The sequence below is a fragment of the Medicago truncatula genome, chromosome 1 (assembly GCF_003473485.1).
Source record: "Medicago truncatula cultivar Jemalong A17 chromosome 1, MtrunA17r5.0-ANR, whole genome shotgun sequence".
NCBI classification, from domain to species: Eukaryota; Viridiplantae; Streptophyta; class Magnoliopsida; order Fabales; family Fabaceae; genus Medicago; species Medicago truncatula.
Genome location: NC_053042.1, coordinates 23,894,692 through 23,915,285, shown reverse-complemented (window position 1 = coordinate 23,915,285; position 20,594 = coordinate 23,894,692). Strand labels below are relative to the sequence as shown.

The 20,594-nt window shown below is 37.5% G+C and overlaps 1 protein-coding gene across 1 annotated transcript in view; it reads left to right on the top strand.

Annotated features, from left to right (window-relative positions):
• Positions 1 to 13,615, top strand: part of LOC120578169 (uncharacterized) — a gene marked incomplete at its 3' end in the record, with an annotated part of 37,056 nt that extends 23,441 nt beyond the window's left edge. The window contains exons 3-4 of the mRNA XM_039830480.1: positions 11,596 to 11,680; positions 13,296 to 13,615. Of these exons, the coding sequence (XP_039686414.1) occupies positions 11,596 to 11,680; positions 13,296 to 13,615 (405 nt within the window). The remainder of the gene's footprint in view (positions 1 to 11,595; positions 11,681 to 13,295) is intronic.
• Positions 13,616 to 20,594: the final 6,979 nt, after the last annotated feature.

Below are 20,594 nucleotides of genomic sequence, written 5' to 3'. Positions count from 1 at the left end.
GGACCTTGCATATATTATGCATTTGTCAATACCAACTGAGTTAAGCTCACGAGACAATTATATGTATTTTAGTCTGTTCATTGTTTTACTTCAAAAAAACTATTTTAAAAAAAGATTTGGGTTCAATATGTAATTTGTCTTCTTAAATATACCAACATTTGATTTTAGTCTCTTTAAAATATTACTTAAGCTTTTGGTCCCTCCAAAAAATTCATCCATATTCTCAATGTAGAGCATAAACTAATTTAATAGATGAATAATTTTAAAGGGACCAAAAACTTAAGGAATATTTTAAGTGGACTAAAATCAAATGTTGGTATATTTATGGGGACTATTTACTTATTTAATCCAAAAGATTTTAAGTGTTATTTTTAAGGAAAATGCTAGATATCAAGAATAATTTTATCAAGAAAGATACATAACACCCACCACCCCATGATTTCTGGTCAGGCTGAGATTTTATTGACTAACATTAATTTCAGGACAATTTTTTGATAAAATCTAACGGTGATTATTCTGTCATGTCATTCTTGAATCTTTCTTAATAAAATCTTTCTTTATATACAGCATTGCTCTTGAACCCAAAACGGAAGCATAAGACGAACGAATCGTAGACTTTCTCTTCATATATCCGTCTGTTTCGCAGGTGTTCATGCATCTCTATTTAAGACAGTACATATAGCCTTTTTTTCGTTTCAGAAAGTACGTATAGCTTACCAAGCCGTGAAGATGAAATTCAAAACTAACTACAATCATAATTAAAATGCAAAGTTATAAATGTACATTTATAACAAAAATTATTTGTGACAGAAAGAGTACTGAATATGCACAAATAATGAAGTTGAAACTAGCTAGAAAGATATAATAATGGTCCACAATTATAAAGATGAGCTTCCATGATTCTAGCTAGGAAAATATTATTGCGTAACTGTAAGCATTTAACATTTTTCTGAACGAATATGCAGCAGTACTATATACCTTATATGTCAAATATCATACATAGTCAACACCCTCTCTATATAATATAGCTAGCCCGACTCATAATCTGAAACTATTAGATTAACGTTATCACGTAATCGAGAAATTATTTATTTTTGAATGATGGAGTACATTGAATATATAGCTACTTCAATAATGTGTTTAGCTACTGCAACCATAATTGAGTGGGATTTTGGGGTCTCTTTCTTCATTTCATGTGTAACATTTCTCTGGTGGAGTTGGGTTTTTATTAGTTTTGGTGAAATTTTTAATTTGGTCACTTTTATTGTGCATTATTCTTTGTATATTCTTTCTCATTTTCCCTTATATATGTATAATTTTGAAATTTTCAATCTCTACAACAACTATTGAGAAAGTTTTTCAACAATTTAAAATGATCAACACAAGACTAAAATAAAACAGACGAAGAGTACATAACTGAATTATTTGAACCGAATATATTTGACTCCTTGAAACGTCGTCGAGTTCAACTTTACTAAATATCTAATATTAGTTTTTACTTTCTCATCTGTCCGGAGAGGATGGATGAGAGGCAACAGTGACGGAATGTGTTCCGGTACGGTGGCAATGAGTCTTCGCAGTTGGACGAAAAGTGCCTGCAGGCACGTTAGCACTCCAACGATCAAGTCAGTAATGGAACTGAGAAACAGTTTGTAGAAAGTGTTGTGTAAAGTGAATTGTACCTTGAGGGTGAAGTTAAGTCACCCATACATAGACACGCCTGAGAAATAACTGTCTCTGGGTTTTGCGTGTGTGATTAGGGAACGATTAGAGGACACGTGTATGGTGATTGTCGCGCGGAGGCGTGCTTTAGTGTTGCATGGTGCACTAATATTGACGTATTTCTTAAGGCATCGAGCCTTAAGGCGGTGGTCGTTTAGTCCACGTGTTAGTATCAGATTGGCCTTCTTGCCGGTCCAGAACAGTTGCCCCCCAAGTCGTTGATGTCTTTAAGGCATAATGGCTTTTAGTTGTAAGTGGCGTTCTATCGGGCACTCACTAGTGTTGGAGCTTTCAAAGGCCTTTACTCAAGAAGGGTAATTTAGCCATTCTCTACTTAAAGATGATGGTGCTTATGGCCAGTTAGTGGGAGTAGTTGGTGTTTAATGCCTCAAACCGGAACGTTCTTGACGTGATAACTATTCAGTTTTCTTTTCCACATGTCAACTTCGTGGCCGACACGCGCATCGGGAATCGCGTTTTACGCACCTTCCACTTGAGTATTCTTCGTGGTTGTAACGCCCTCTTTGATTATTTAATTATTTTGTTGAGTTTAGCGTTTATTAAGATGATTTATATGATTTATTTGATTGATGTGATTTAAATGATTATGTGATGTGTGTTATATTATTTGAGAGGTCTTATTTTATTATTTAATAGAATAAGATTTGAAAATAAAACAAATATTGAGATGAGGGGTTGTTTTGAGAATTTAGAGAGTTTTGTGAGAAAAAGAGGAAATAAGATAAAATAGATGGGAAGAGATAAATCGGAGAAAATAGGTTTAGAATTATTTTCACGTACGTTCACTTTTGGAGAAAAGGGAGAAAAGTCAAGAAAAGAGAAGAGAACCAAGAGAGGCTGCCGATTTCGATTGTTAAGGTAAGGGTGAGACTAACATTCAATTTTCTTAAGTCTATAATTCTGATGATTAGATTTAACAAGTTGTAGGATTAGTTTTTGAGAATTGGAAATTAGGGTTAAAAGTGATAATTGAGGATTAGATGATGGAAATTTGTAGAATTGATGTAGAAAGTGTATACATACCTTAGATAATCCATAGGATGATGTTTAGAATCAGTTTTAAGCTTTGAACCATGTGATTAGGTGGATTTTTCGTAAAAATCTGCATTCTGCCCGAGAATGAATTCATCGCTCGCCCTCGCGAGGGATGATCCTCGCCTCGTGAGTGATGAACTTCATCGCTCGTCTCGCGAGCAATTTTCATTCGCCTCGCGAGTTGTGTAACGCCCACTTTCGTTTAATTGTTTAATTAATTGAGTTTAGGCGATTATATTATATTTATATAATATATGCATGATTTTGATATGTTTTGATGATTTAAGTTGATTTGGATAATTTGATGTGTTTTGATAAGATAATGAGGCTTATTTTATTGTTAAATAAAATAAGATTTGATAAGAAAATAGAAATATGAAAAATATTTAGTTTGGGGCTCTTTTGATATTTTAGATAGTTTTGGGGGAGAAAGTGAGATAAGATAAGTAATTAGGAAGAGATATAAATAGGAAAGACCTAATTGTCCGTGAAAACTTTTGGAAAAGGGAGAAAAAGCTTAGAAGGGAGGAGATCAAAGAGAGAGCTGCGATTTCTTCATAACCAGGTAAGGGTGAGACTAATAACTCAGTAATGGTAATTGATGATAATTCTGATGATTAGTTAGCAAGAATTAGGATTGAATTGGAGAAAACGAAAACTAGGTCAAATCCCTAGAATTGATGATCAAACGGTAGGAATTGATTAAATTGATGTAGAAAGTGTTCCTAGACCTTAGATAATGTTTAGGACGAACTTTGGAATCAGTATTAGGCTTAGAACCATGAGAATCGTCGAATTTTTGTGGAAATAGCAGGTCTGGCCGTAGCGAAATTCATCGCTCGCCACGGCGAGTTATGAGTTTCGCCTCGCGAGTGATGAACATTCATCGCTCGCCTCACGAACCCTTTTCCCTCGCCTCGCGAGTTGTGCAATGCAGCTCGCCACGGCGAGCAACCTTACTCGCCATAGCGAGCTAAGGCAGAGAGCATGTAGGATTTTGCAATTTCGACTTTTTAGTTGGACCTTGAGTGCCATTGAACCTAGAACACCATTAGTTTGGAAATTGACTGGTACTCGCCATGGCGAGTAGGAACTCTCGCCTCGCGAGCACTTCCAGATTGGAGTGTCTTGAGTGTTTGTGCGATCTGTGTCGCACGTTTTGATCAAGAGTGAATCCCTAATTGGTAATGAGACCTAATGACGATGTTTAATGCAATCTGTAAAGCGGTTTAAGTTATGTCGATATTAATTGAGCATGATTAATGTACTATGCATTATGTAAGATATGAATTAAATATTATGATGCCATTGAATTGTAATTGATATAATGATATCATCCTGTTGTTGTGTGACTTGACTATGCTGCTGCTGTTATTTAACTAAGTGCATAATGTCTATATATGATGAATAAGATGACGTTTAGCTCCAAATTATTGGATGCATATTGATATGATGACTACGGTGATTTGTTGATAAGAGTCCATGCATTAGCATTCATTGAGCTTAGTCCTCACCACGACTATTACGAGCTTTGTCCTCCGCACGATTTATTAGGAGCTTTGTCCTCCGCACGTTTAAAGTATATTAATACTTATGATGACGATTGGTACCACATGCATATAAGGAGTCTAAGAGCATTGTCGCATTGTCGTGTCTATGATGCTATGTTGTTGATGATGATTGAATATGTGATAACTGTTTATCAAATATGCAAAGTTGTTTAAGATTGATTATGATGTTAATGTTAATTTATGATTCAAATTACATTGATTAACATTATTTTGTTATGAAATCTCACCCCTTCTGCTTGAAAATGTTGCCCTTCGTATGGGTAACTTGCAGGTGATCGTGCTTAGTGTGCAGTTTGCTGTTGTGAGTGGCCTTGCCTCACTGTGTCGTCTAGGTCGCTCTGATACGTAACGGGATGGGGTTTTGATATGCATGCTTCATTCTATTACGTGAAACATTTATGTTATTTTTATAAGATTGTTTAACTTTTGAAATACTTTGATGGGGCCTGCGTGCCAAAGCGTTTTATGGATTATGAAATAATTTCCGTTGCAATGTTTAAGATATTTGGTTAAATTGTTATTTAACTGTTTTGGATTATGTTAAATGTGATGTCCCGTTTGTTTATGCTGTTTACTCTGATAAATGTTTATGAAATTTTTATGTTGGGAAAACGGGGTGTTACAATTGGTATCAGAGTAGGTCGGTCTGTCCGGTCAATTAGAAGAGTCTTGTCGAGTCTTAGTAATATTTGTATTACTATCTTATGTTGTTGTTGCTACTTGTTGTAGAATATCATAAATGGCTGGAAGGAACGATGCTGCGTTAGCTGCTGCTCTACAAGTTGTTGCCCAAGCTGTGGGACAACAACCTAACGCAAGTGCTGGTGCGAATGCTGAGACGAGGATGTTGGAGACTTTCATGAAGAAGAACCCTCCAACTTTCAAAGGAAGATATGACCCTGATGGAGCCCAGACGTGGCTTAAAGAGATTGAGAGGATCTTCCGTGTTATGCAGTGCACTGAAGATCTGAAAGTGCGGTTTGTAACACCCTACTTCTATTAAAGCAATTAAACATGCGAATAATACATTTATTCAAGAAATAGAGGCTACGCCACATTCAAAATTCAAAACCCAATAAACATGTATATAAACCTCAACAGTCGCAGCGGAATATAAACCAGAGTAAATTCAAATATACATGTTAAGAATAAATAAATTACATCAACATAGATGCATCTCAAAAATCCCAACAAACGGGTAATCTCCAAACATAACAAAACCAAAGTAAAAGATAATCTAGACTGACACAACTAAGCCTAGATCAGAGCCGACTAAACATCTAAACACCGATATCGGAGAAAGCTCCAGATATCCACCAAGCACAAGAACTCACCAAGCATCTAATCCTGCACAACGTCTACCGATCCATACAGATAGGCAGGCGGTCCATAACAGATCCACTGGGGGTAAGTATTACATTATTATAATCCAAATAACAGTTAACATGAATATTTCAATTTAAACATCATGCACTTGATCAATAATAATTACACATTAATACTTACATCACACCCCGATATCTCACATCAATATTCGTCAATCATATGAACAATTATCAATTTACAATTATTCATTCACAATCACCAATCACGTTTATCATGAATAATCATTAATCACATTTCATGAACAATCACCAATTACTTGTATCATAAATAAATATCAATTCACAGTCATTCATACACGATCACCAATCATATACATCATGAACAATCACCGATCATATACATCATGAACAATCACCAATCATATACATCATGAACAATCACCGATCATATACATCATGAACAATCACCAATCAAAAGTCATGAACAATCATTATCATAATTCATGAACAATTATCAATTCACAAATATTCATTCACAATCGTCAATCACAAACATCATCAATAATCATTCATCTCAATTCATCACCAATCACATATTTCACATAAGACTCATGCTATGATATGCACTTATGGACACATAAATGCATGTGGTACCAAATCTCAACAAGGTCTTCACCTCCGATGGACAAGTCAACATCGCATGTAAGGCTCACCTCTGCCTTACAATAATCTCGAAGTAAAAGAGTCATCCCTTTAACAGCAAGAACTCGATAATGCGACAACAATTCACAATCTCAACTCAATATATAGGACGACACCCAATTATATTGATTATCTCCACAACATTGCATTATCAAGAAAACATGCCCACACAAATAAATCATAGTATTCACCATCACACATCAACATGATTATCAATAATCAACAATGTCATTCAACATCAACTATATCATATATTTTCACCATTCCAAACAATTCTCATATCCCAAGTAAGAGAACATACAACATCTCATGACAAATATCATATCCGACATATAACCATTCAACATCAACTATCACATGTAGTTTCACCATTCAAGCATTCCTTACATTCTAAGTAAGATAGCATACACATCTCATGATAAACATCATATTCAATACAATCATTCATTCATACAACTTCACTTAGTCATACAAGAATAATCTCAATAACTCACAAGACAATTTGCTTAAGAAACATTTCCAACAAAAATCTAAATCATGTGGCAAACGGCCAACATTGACAATTTTTAAAGCTAGGCAACTTATTTAAGTTTGAAATCCTACAATTCAATCTTAATCAATCATGTAGTCAAGGACTCAAGCCACTTACAAACTATTAGAAATTAGTTCAAAGGATAGCTTAAGTTCGTATGAGAAAAACCAAGACAAAACGACATTTAGCTCAAAACCCGTTTTCACCGATTCAACTCCGCCCGAAATATTTCTTAAACCATCATCACATTCACATTCCCAAATACATAAATGCATACTCAATTATTCACTCTAAGTACTTCATTAAACATAATATCAAGTTTGGAAAAGTTCCACGGCTCATAGAGAAAGTTATGATAAGTTTTCACAAAAATCCACATGACCCATGTGTAGTAATTTAATCATATCTCAAGTTCTAAAAATCCACGATTCTTCGCTTAAGCGAACTGCTTACAGTAGTTGTTCGCTTACAGCTCGCTTCCGGTTCGCTTAAGCGAACAGTCATCATTTCTGCATAATTTTTCACGGGTTTGAACCATTTTTCACCCCAAAACCCAAATTTTGATCCCTCAATGCCCAAATGTGTTTCCAGAACATGTTTATAGGTCAATATGACTAAAAAGACTTACAAAGACACAATCAAACTTGAAAACACTTGACATTTGAGCTAACTCTTCATTTTCACCAAAACACCAACACAATTCAAATTCTCATCATCAATCCATGAATATGCATACCCAAGCAATTATTCATCAATCATAATATCAAATAACATCATTTGAACAAGAATCACAACTTAAATTAACAACAACTTAGGAGAAATTCACCACTTTAGCAGAATCTTCATAACTTATCATTTTTGCATATATGAACATGTAATTTCACCAACAATTATAAAACTAACATCAATTCATGCATACAAACATAACATCACAGCAAGAGCACGAATTTAGCATGAATTGTTCATCAACCCATTTTCATACAACATGAGAAAATGTAAAATTACACATGATTATGATAATAACTAACCCCCTTACCTTTGAAGTTGATTATCCTTAATCCTAGCTTCAATTCAGCTCCTAGGTCACCCACTTGATTCCTAAAGCTTCCCTTCAACCCTCTTGTTGTTCTCTTCTCCTCTTCTCTCTCTACCTCTCCTTCTCTCTATGAAAATTGTTTTGTGAAAATGAATACAATTCTAAGACAACCCTAGTGTTATCCCCCTTAATGGGCTTAACTCAAAATGCTAATGGGCCTAACCCATTCTAACACAATTCAAAAGTTTCTATACACTCGACGGTAATTACTAACGACGGTAAAATATAACCAACGGTTACTAACGGTAAAAACTAATTACTACACTAGTAACTTAGTAAAATAAGGGTTCTCAGTGATTAATAAAATAATTCTTACCAAATTACCATTCTACCCTTATTCGCCAAATGACCAAAATACCCTTCTAATACGGTAATCCCCTTAAATGCACCCGATGACAATAAAATACACACAATCACAAATAATCACATAATAAAAGTAATTAAATAAAACTAGCTAAAAATCGGGCTGTTACACGGTTTGGTACTCATCAGCTAGCTAAGGAAGCTGATGACTGGTGGGTTAGCCTTCTACCTACCCTTGGGCAAGAAGGAGCTGTTTTGACTTGGGCTGTGTTCCGGAGAGAGTTCCTGAGAAGATACTTTCTGGAAGATGTTCGCGGGAAGAAGGAGATCGAATTCCTTGAGCTGAAGCAAGGAAACATGTCTGTGATAGAGTATGCTGCCAAGTTCATGGAGTTGGCAAAGTTCTACCCACACTATACTGCTGAGAATGCTGAGTTCTCGAAATGCATCAAGTTCGAGAATGGTTTGAGGCCCGACATCAAGAGGGCGATCGGATACCAACAACTCCGAGTTTTCCCTGATTTGGTGAACAGCTGTAGGATCTACGAAGAGGATACCAGAGCTCATTACAAGGTTGTTAATGAGAGGAAGACTAAGGGCTAGCAGAGTCGCCCTAAGCCTTATAGTGCCCCTGCTGATAAGGGCAAGCAGAGAATGGTCGATGATAGGCGGCCTAAGAAGAAGGATGCTCCTTCGGAGATTGTTTGTTTCAACTGTGGCGGGAAAGGCCACAAGAGTAATGTTTGTCCTGAAGAGATTAAGAAATGTGTCCGGTGTGGCAAGAGGGGTCATATCGTAGCTGATTGCAAGCGTAAGGACATTGTGTGTTTTAACTGCAATGAAGAGGGTCACATTAGTTCACAGTGTACTCAGCCTAAGAGGGCGCCGACTACTGGTAGGGTTTTTGCTTTGACTAGTACTCAGACAGAGGATGAGGATCGTTTGATTAGAGGTACTTGCTATATTAATAATACTCATTTAGTTGCTATTATTGATACCGGTGCTACTCATTGCTTTATTGCTTTCGATTGTGTTTCTGCTTTGAGTCTTGATTTGTCTGATATGAATGGAGAGATGGTCGTTGAAACTCCAGCTAAGGGTTCGGTGACTACTTCTCTCGTATGTTTGCGTTGTCCTTTGTCTATGTTTGGTCGTGATTTTGAAATAGATTTAGTTTGTCTACCTTTGAGCGGTAGGGATGTGATTCTGGGTATGAATTGGTTGGAGTACAACCATGTTCATATTAATTGTTTTAGCAAGTCAGTGTATTTCTCTTCCGCCGAAGAGGAAAGTGGTGCAGAGTTCTTATCTACTAAGCAGCTGAAGCAAATGGAACGTGATGACATTTTGATGTTTTCTTTAATGGCTTCTTTATCTATTGAGAATCAAGCAGTGATTGATAAGCTACAAGTGGTATGCGATTTTCCTGAAGTTTTTCCAGATGAAATTCCTGATGTGCCTCCAGAGAGGGAAGTTCAGTTTTCTATTGATCTTGTTCCTGGAACGAAGCCGGTGTCGATGGCACCTTATCGTATGTCTGCTTCCGAATTATCTGAGTTGAAGAAACAGTTGGAAGATTTGCTTGAGAAGAAATTTGTTAGACCAAGTGTTTCACCTTGGGGAGCGCCGGTTTTACTAGTAAAGAAGAAAGATAGTAGTATGAGGTTATGTATTGATTATCAATAGTTGACTTGTAAAGGTAAAGCTTTTGTGTGGGATGTTCATTGTGAGAACAGTTTCAGTGAATTGAAGAAGCGTTTGACGACTGCTCCAGTTTTAATTTTGCCTAAGTCCGATGAACCTTTTGTGGTGTATTGTGATGCATCCAAGTTGGGTTTAGGAGGTGTACTTATGCAAGAAGGTAAAGTGGTGGCTTATGCTTCAAGACAGTTGAGAATTCATGAGAAGAATTACCCGACGCATGATCTAGAGTTGGCGGCTGTGGTCTTTGTATTGAAGATATGGAGACATTACTTGTATGGTTCAAGATTTGAGGTGTTTAGTGATCACAAGAGTTTGAAGTATTTGTTCGATCAGAAGGAATTGAATATGAGGCAGCGCAGATGGCTTGAATTGTTGAAGGATTATGACTTTGGTTTGAATTATCATCCAGGTAAAGCTAATGTTGTTGCAGATGCCTTATGTAGGAAAACATTGCATATGTCCGCTTTGATGATTAGAGAGTTCAAGTTACTTGAACAGTTCAGAGATATGAGTTTGGTTTGCGAATGGTTACCTCAGAGTGTGAAACTGGGTATGCTGAAGATTGATAGTGAATTTTTGAAAAGTATCAAGGAAGCTCAAAGAGTTGATGTAAAGTTTGTGGACTTGTTGGTTGCTAGAGATCAGACTGAAGATAGTGATTTTAAAATCGATGATCAAGGTGTGTTGAGATTTCGAGGAAGAATTTGTATTCCAGACAATGAAGAGATTAAGAAGATGATTCTTGAAGAGAGTTATAGAAGTAGCTTGAGTATCCATCCGGGAGCTACGAAGATGTATCATGATTTAAAGAAGATTTTCTGGTGGTCTGGTTTGAAACGAGATGTGGCAAAGTTTGTGTATTCCTGCTTAGTTTGTCAGAAGTCAAAGATTGAGCATCAGAAATATGCTGGTATGATGGTATCTTTAGATGTGCCAGAATGGAAATGGGATAGTATATCCATGGATTTTGTGACGAGTTTGCCGAATACTCCGAGAGGGAACGACGCAATTTGCGTAATCGTTGATCGTTTAATGAAGTCGGCTCACTTTCTACCGATCAATCTTAGTTTTCCTGTTGCCCAGTTGGCAGAGATTTATATCAAGGAGATTGTGAGGTTACATGGTGTTCCTTCGAGCATTGTATCAGATAGAGATCCAAGATTTACTTCTAGATTTTGGAAAAGTTTGCAAGAGGCTTTGGGTTCGAAGTTGAGATTGAGTTCGGCTTATCATCCACAGACAGATGGACAGTCGGAGAGGACAACTCAGTCGCTAGAGGATTTGTTGAAAGTTTGTGTGCTTGAGCAAGGAGGAACTTGGGATAGTCATCTTCCGTTGATCGAGTTCACATACAATAATAGTTATCATTCTAGTATTGGAATGGCACCTTTTGAGGCTTTGTATGGCCGGAGATACAGAACTCCGTTGTGTTGGTTTGAGTCAGGTGAAAGAGTGGTCTTAGGACCAGAGATTGTTCAGCAGACTACTGAGAAAGTTAAGATGATTCAAGAGAAAATGAAAGCGTCGCAGAGTCGACAAAAGAGTTATCATGATAAGTGCAGAAAGGATCTTGAGTTTCAGGAAGGAGACCACGTGTTTTTGAGAGTCACTCCTATGACTGGTGTAGGACGTGCATTGAAGTCAAAGAAGTTTACCCCGAAGTTTATTGGTCCTGTGCTCGTGATTTTCGGATATCAAACCATTAATTGATTTGAATCGTCAATCTTTGAACTCTCGATTTTTATTCGTGGGAAGGGAAAAAATGAGTAAAAACCCTTATCGAGACTTTGGATTCGGGGGTTGGTTATGCGAAGGGAAGGTGCTAGCACCCTAAGCATCTACGGTATTCCGTAGGAACCTCTTACCTAATTTATCTTGTGCTAAATTGATTTGCTTATTTGAAAATTATTATCTAAAAATCTAAGTGAAAGAATGGAGGAAGAAGAAGTATGTTTTTGGTTATTTTTATTTGATTTGGAAGGATAAAAATCCTATGCCTACATACCCTTAAAGAAAAGGGATCAAAACCAATGTAGTTCACCTCAAAAATTTCTTTGGTGGGTTAGGTTGATTTTAAGATTTTTGAAAATGGGTTTTAAGAAAAGAAAGAGGCCTCAAGGCATGAGAGAAAAAATAAGGTGAGGTTGTTCACATTTTAATTACAAGAAAATCAAGTCTAATATGAATATTAATTCAATTAAGCATTTGATTAAGAAAATAAAAAGGAAAGACACTTGGGTTACAAACCAAGGTTTATTAAGAAAATATTTTTGGAGTTTTGCATGTTTTTGTTGTTTTTGAATAATAAATGAAAATTAAACTAACGGAGCAATAAAAATAAAAGCGCGTGGATTTTTGTAGTGACGTTGGATCACCACAAAATCCCTAATCTAATTTGTTTGCATTTTTTGGATATATCTAAGGCGGTAAGGAAATAAAAGGACACACACACCCACACACTTTTCTCATTTATATTTACATTGGACCTAAATACATTCTAATTGCTGGAAAATAAATAACAATAATTAAAGTGCTAAATAGAAATAAAATCAAATGTAAAAATGCTAAAAAGAAATAAAAATGCAAGAAAATAAAAGAAATGGACTACCGAAAGGATAAAATTCCGAAGGGACTTATTCCGAAGGGACAGAAAAAAAAGGGAGAAGAAAAGAATAGCTCGTTAACACAAGCTAAATAGGGAGAAGAGAGAAAAGTTCTTTGACAACTCAAGAGAACTTTTTGGTGTGTGTAATTGTGTGGTATGAGGGCTCTATTTATAGGTGAGGAGGTTGATGAAAAAAGGAAAAATGGTTTAATGGAAATGATGGACAATTATGGTGAATTTTGGAAAAGGAATGTTAAAGTTGACACTTGACTTGAAATTTTTTTTAGACCTTGTACATTTTATTTTGGACCTATTGACACTTTGTTTTTTTCTTTTTACACTAATTAATTAAAAAGAAATAAAATAAAAATAAAATAAATCTAATACGAAATAAAATAAAACAAATTAAACTAAATCATGTAAAGAAAAATAAAATTAAAAGATGGAAAATAAAAATTATTAAATATAAAAAAAGTAACTAATCTTAAAATTAAAATTAATAAAAGATGGAAAGAAAATAAAAAGAGAAAAGAGGGTCCGACTCGGAATCAAAAATGAGGTACTTCAAAGTAACCTCCTTGCCAAAATTTCGTCTGAAACGACGAAAATTCCCGACTTTAAAAATACGAATAAAATGGGTAAGAATAGAGAAAAGTGGTCAAAATTTGGGGTATGACAGGTCCGTATCAAATATCAGAAAGAGTTGGAACGGTGGCTTATCGAGTGGGTTTACCACCGCATCTTTCGAATTTGCACGACGTTTTCCATGTGTCGCAACTTCGGAAGTATGTTCCGGATCCATCTCATGTGATCCAGAGTGACGATGTGCAAGTTAGAGACAACCTTACGGTAGAAACTTTACCGGTGAGGATTGATGATCGTAAAGTGAAGACGTTGAGAGGCAAAGAGATACCTCTCGTGAGAGTCGTTTGGTCGGGAGCGACTGGTGAAAGCTTGACGTGGGAGCTTGAGAGTAAGATGCTGGAGTCTTATCCAGAATTGTTTCCTTAAGGTAAATTTTCGAGGACGAAAATCTTTTAAAAATCCACGATTCTTCGCTTAATTGTTTGCTTGAGAGTAAGATGCTGGAGTCTTATCCAGAATTGTTTGCTTGAGGTAAATTTTCGAGGACGAAAATCTTTTAAAAATCCACGATTCTTCGCTTAATTGTTTGCTTAATCGATTGTAAATTTTCGAGGACGAACCTTTTGTGGTGTATTGTGATGCGTCCAAGTTGGGTTTAGGAGGTGTACTTATGCAAGAAGGTAAAGTGGTGGCTTATGCTTCAAGACAGTTGAGAATTCATGAGAAGAATTACCCGATGCATGATCTAGAGTTGGCAGCTGTGGTCTTTGTATTGAAGATATGGAGACATTACTTGTATGGTTCAAGATTTGAGGTGTTTAGTGATCACAAGAGTTTGAAGTATTTGTTCGATCAGAAGGAATTGAATATGAGGCAGCGCAGATGGCTCGAATTGTTGAAGGATTATGACTTTGGTTTGAATTATCATCCAGGTAAAGCTAATGTTGTTGCAGATGCCTTGTGTAGGAAAACATTGCATATGTCCGCTTTGATGATTAGAGAGTTCAAGTTACTTGAACAGTTCAGAGATATGAGTTTGGTTTGCGAATGGTTACCTCAGAGTGTGAAACTGGGTATGCTGAAGATTGATAGTGAATTTTTGAAAAGTATCAAGGAAGCTCAAAGAGTTGATCTAAAGTTTGTGGACTTGTTGGTTGCTAGAGATCAGACTGAAGACAGTGATTTTAAAATCGATGATCAAGGTGTGTTGAGATTTCGAGGAAGAATTTGTATTCCAGACAATGAAGAGATTAAGAAGATGATTCTTGAAGAGAGTCATAGAAGTAGCTTGAGTATCCATCCGGGAGCTACGAAGATGTATCATGATTTAAAGAAGATTTTCTGGTGGTCTGGTTTGAAACGAGATGTGGCAAAGTTTGTGTATTCCTGCTTAGTTTGTCAGAAGTCAAAGATTGAGCATCAGAAATATGCTGGTATGATGGTATCTTTAAATGTGCCAGAATGGAAATGGGATAGTATATCCATGGATTTTGTGACGAGTTTGCCGAATACTCCGAGAGGGAACGACGCAATTTGCGTAATCGTTGATCGATTAATGAAGTCGGCTCACTTTCTACCGATCAATCTTAGTTTTCCTGTTGCCCAGTTGGCAGAGATTTATATCAAGGAGATTGTGAGGTTACATGGTGTTCCTTCGAGCATTGTATCAGATAGAGATACAAGATTTACTTCTAGATTTTGGAAAAGTTTGCAAGAGGCTTTGGGTTCGAAGTTGAGATTGAGTTCGGCTTATCATCCACAGACAGATGGACAGTCGGAGAGGACAACTCAGTCGCTAGAGGATTTGTTGAAAGTTTGTGTGCTTGAGCAAGGAGGAACTTGGGATAGTCATCTTCCGTTGATCGAGTTCACATACAATAATAGTTATCATTCTAGTATTGGAATGGCACCTTTTGAGGCTTTGTATGGCCGGAGATACAGAACTCGGTTGTGTTGGTTTGAGTCAGGTGAAAGAGTGGTCTTAGGACCAGAGATTGTTCAGCAGACTACTGAGAAAGTTAAGATGATTCAAGAGAAAATGAAAGCGTCGCAGAGTCGACAAAAGAGTTATCATGATAAGTGCAGAAAGGATCTTGAGTTTCAGGAAGGAGACCACGTGTTTTTGAGAGTCACTCCTATGGCTGGTGTAGGACGTGCATTGAAGTCAAAGAAGTTTACCCCGAAGTTTATTGGTCCGTATCAAATATCAGAAAGAGTTGGAACGGTGGCTTATCGAGTGGGTTTACCACCGCATCTTTCGAATTTGCACGACGTTTTCCATGTGTCGCAACTTCGGAAGTATGTTCCGGATCCATCTCATATGATCCAGAGTGACGATGTGCAAGTTAGAGACAACCTTACGGTAGAAACTTTACCGGTGAGGATTGATGATCGTAAAGTGAAGACGTTGAGAGGCAAAGAGATACCTCTCGTGAGAGTCGTTTGGTCGGGAGCGACTGGTGAAAGCTTGACGTGGGAGCTTGAGAGTAAGATGCTGGAGTCTTATCCAGAATTGTTTGCTTGAGGTAAATTTTCGAGGACGAAAATCTTTTAAAAATCCACGATTCTTCGCTTAATTGTTTGCTTAATCGATTGTAAATTTTCGAGGACGAACCTTTTGTGGTGTATTGTGATGCGTCCATGTTGGGTTTAGGAGGTGTACTTATGCAAGAAGGTAAAGTGGTGGCTTATGCTTCAAGACAGTTGAGAATTCATGAGAAGAATTACCCGACGCATGATCTAGAGTTGGCGGCTGTGGTCTTTGTATTGAAGATATGGAGACATTACTTGTATGGTTCAAGATTTGAGGTGTTTAGTGATCACAAGAGTTTGAAGTATTTGTTCGATCAGAAGGAATTGAATATGAGGCAGCGCAGATGGCTTGAATTGTTGAAGGATTATGACTTTGGTTTGAATTATCATCCAGGTAAAGCTAATGTTGTTGCAGATGCCTTGTGTAGGAAAACATTGCATATGTCCGCTTTGATGATTAGAGAGTTCAAGTTACTTGAACAGTTCAGAGATATGAGTTTGGTTTGCGAATGGTTACCTCAGAGTGTGAAACTGGGTATGCTGAAGATTGATAGTGAATTTTTGAAAAGTATCAAGGAAGCTCAAAGAGTTGATGTAAAGTTTGTGGACTTGTTGGTTGCTAGAGATCAGACTGAAGACAGTGATTTTAAAATCGATGATCAAGGTGTGTTGAGATTTCGAGAAAGAATTTGTATTCCAGACAATGAAGAGATTAAGAAGATGATTCTTGAAGAGAGTCATAGAAGTAGCTTGAGTATCCATCCGGGAGCTGCGAAGATGTATCATGATTTAAAGAAGATTTTCTGGTGGTCTGGTTTGAAACGAGATGTGGCAAAGTTTGTGTATTCCTACTTAGTTTGTCAGAAGTCAAAGATTGAGCATCAGAAATATGCTGGTATGATGGTATCTTTAGATGTGCCAGAATGGAAATGGGATAGTATATCCATGGATTTTGTGACGAGTTTGCCGAATACTCCGAGAGGGAACGACGCAATTTGCGTAATCGTTGATCGATTAATGAAGTCGGCTCACTTTCTACCGATCAATCTTAGTTTTCCTGTTGCCCAGTTGGCAGAGATTTATATCAAGGAGATTGTGAGGTTACATGGTGTTCCTTCGAGCATTGTATCAGATAGAGATCCAAGATTTACTTCTAGATTTTGGAAAAGTTTGCAAGAGGCTTTGGGTTCGAAGTTGAGATTGAGTTCGGCTTATCATCCACAGACAGATGGACAGTCGGAGAGGACAACTCAGTCGCTAGAGGATTTGTTGAAAGTTTGTGTGCTTGAGCAAGGAGGAACTTGGGATAGTCATCTTCCGTTGATCGAGTTCACATACAATAATAGTTATCATTCTAGTATTGGAATGGCACCTTTTGAGGCTTTGTATGGCCGGAGATACAGAACTCCGTTGTGTTGGTTTGAGTCAGGTGAAAGAGTGGTCTTAGGACCAGAGATTGTTCAGCAGACTACTGAGAAAGTTAAGATGATTCAAGAGAAAATGAAAGCGTCGCAGAGTCGACAAAAAAGAGTTATCATGATAAGTGCAGAAAGGATCTTGAGTTTCAAGAAGGAGACCACGTGTTTTTGAGAGTCACTCCTATGACTGGTGTAGGACGTGCATTGAAGTCAAAGAAGTTTACCCCAAAGTTTATTGGTCCGTATCAAATATCAGAAAGAGTTGGAACGGTGGCTTATCGAGTGGGTTTACCACCGCATCTTTCGAATTTGCACGACGTTTTCCATGTGTCGCAACTTCGGAAGTATGTTCCGGATCCATCTCATGTGATCCAGAGTGACGATGTGCAAGTTAGAGACAACCTTACGGTAGAAACTTTACCGGTGAGGATTGATGATCGGAAAGTGAAGACGTTGAGAAGCAAAGAGATACCTCTCGTGAGAGTCGTTTGGTCGGGAGCGACTGGTCAAAGCTTGACGTGGGAGCTTGAGAGTAAGATGCTGGAGTCTTATCCAGAATTGTTTGCTTGAGGTAAATTTTCGAGGACGAAAATCTTTTAAAAATCCAGGATTCTTCGCTTAATTGTTTGCTTGAGAGTAAGATGCTGGAGTCTTATCCAGAATTGTTTGCTTGAGGTAAATTTTCGAGAACGAAAATCTTTTAAAAATCCACGATTCTTCGCTTAATTGTTTGCTTAATCGATTGTAAATTTTCGAGGACGAACCTTTTGTGGTGTATTGTGATGCGTCCAAGTTGGGTTTAGGAGGTGTACTTATGCAAGAAGGTAAAGTGGTGGCTTATGCTTCAAGACAGTTGAGAATTCATGAGAAGAATTACCCGACGCATGATCTAGAGTTGGCGGCTGTGGTCTTTGTATTGAAGATATGGAGACATTACTTGTATGGTTCAAGATTTGAGGTGTTTAGTGATCACAAGAGTTTGAAGTATTTGTTCGATCAGAAGGAATTGAATATGAGGCAGCGCAGATGGCTTGAATTGTTGAAGGATTATGACTTTGTTTGAATTATCATCCAGGTAAAGCTAATGTTGTTGCAGATGCCTTGTGTAGGAAAACATTGCATATGTCCGCTTTGATGATTAGAGAGTTCAAGTTACTTGAACAGTTCAGAGATATGAGTTTGGTTTGCGAATGGTTACCTCAGAGTGTGAAACTGGGTATGCTGAAGATTGATAGTGAATTTTTGAAAAGTATCAAGGAAGCTCAAAGAGTTGATGTAAAGTTTGTGGACTTGTTGGTTGCTAGAGATCAGACTGAAGACAGTGATTTTAAAATCGATGATCAAGGTGTGTTGAGATTTCGAGGAAGAATTTGTATTCCAGACAATGAAGAGATTAAGAAGATGATTCTTGAAGAGAGTCATAGAAGTAGCTTGAGTATCCATCCGGGAGCTACGAAGATGTATCATGATTTAAAGAAGATTTTCTGGTGGCCTGGTTTGAAACGAGATGTGGCAAAGTTTGTGTATTCCTGCTTAGTTTGTCAGAAGTCAAAGATTGAGCATCAGAAATATGCTGGTATGATGGTATCTTTAGATGTGCCAGAATGGAAATGGGATAGTATATCCATGGATTTTGTGACGAGTTTGCCGAATACTCTGAGAGGGAACGACGCAATTTGCGTAATCGTTGATCGATTAATGAAGTCGGCTCACTTTCTACCGATCAATCTTAGTTTTCCTGTTGCCCAGTTGGCAGAGATTTATATCAAGGAGATTGTGAGGTTACATGGTGTTCCTTCGAGCATTGTATCAGATAGAGATCCAAGATTTACTTCTAGATTTTGGAAAAGTTTGCAAGAGGCTTTGGGTTCGAAGTTGAGATTGAGTTCGGCTTATCATCCACAGACAGATGGACAGTCGGAGAGGACAACTCAGTCGCTAGAGGATTTGTTGAAAGTTTGTGTGCTTGAGCAAGGAGGAACTTGGGATAGTCATCTTCCGTTGATCGAGTTCACATACAATAATAGTTATCATTCTAGTATTGGAATGGCACCTTTTGAGGCTTTGTATGGCCGGAGATACAGAACTTCGTTGTGTTGGTTTGAGTCAGGTGAAAGAGTGGTCTTAGGACCAGAGATTGTTCAGCAGACTACTGAGAAAGTTAAGATGATTCAAGAGAAAATGAAAGCGTCGCAGAGTCGACAAAAGAGTTATCATGATAAGTGCAGAAAGGATCTTGAGTTTCAGGAAGGAGACCACGTGTTTTTGAGAGTCACTCCTATGACTGGTGTAGGACGTGCATTGAAGTCAAAGAAGTTTACCCCGAAGTTTATTGGTCCGTATCAAATATCAGAAAGAGTTGGAACGGTGGCTTATCCAGTGGGTTTACCACCGCATCTTTCGAATTTGCACGACGTTTTCCATGTGTCGCAACTTCGGAAGTATGTTCCGGATCCATCTCATGTGATCCAGAGTGACGATGTGCAAGTTAGAGACAACCTTACGGTAGAAACTTTACCGGTGAGGATTGATGATCGTAAAGTGAAGACGTTGAGAGGCAAAGAGATACCTCTCGTGAGAGTCGTTTGGTCGGGAGCGACTGGTGAAAGCTTGACGTGGGAGCTTGAGAGTAAGATGCTGGAGTCTTATCCAGAATTGTTTGCTTGAGGTAAATTTTCGAGGACGAAAATCTTTTAAAAATCCACGATTCTTCGCTTAATTGTTTGCTTAATCGATTGTAAATTTTCGAGGACGAACCTTTTGTGGTGTATTGTGATGCGTCCAAGTTGGGTTTAGGAGGTGTACTTATGCAAGAAGGTAAAGTGGTGGCTTATGCTTCAAGACAGTTGAGAATTCATGAGAAGAATTACCCGACGCATGATCTAGAGTTGGCGGCTGTGGTCTTTGTATTGAAGATATGGAGACATTACTTGTATGGTTCAAGATTTGAGGTGTTTAGTGATCACAAGAGTTTGAAGTATTTGTTCGATCAGAAGGAATTGAATATGAGGCAGCGCAGATGGCTTGAATTGTTGAAGGATTATGACTTTGGTTTGAATTATCATCTAGGTAAAGCTAATGTTGTTGCAGATGCCTTGTGTAGGAAAACATTGCATATGTCCGCTTTGATGATTAGAGAGTTCAAGTTACTTGAACAGTTCAGAGATATGAGTTTGGTTTGCGAATGGTTACCTCAGAGTGTGAAACTGGGTATGCTGAAGATTGATAGTGAATTTTTGAAAAGTATCAAGGAAGCTCAAAGAGTTGATGTAAAGTTTGTGGACTTGTTGGTTGCTAGAGATCAGACTGAAGACAGTGATTTTAAAATCGATGATCAAGGTGTGTTGAAATTTCGAGGAAGAATTTGTATTCCAGACAATGAAGAGATTAAGAAGATGATTCTTGAAGAGAGTCATAGAAGTAGCTTGAGTATCCATCCGGGA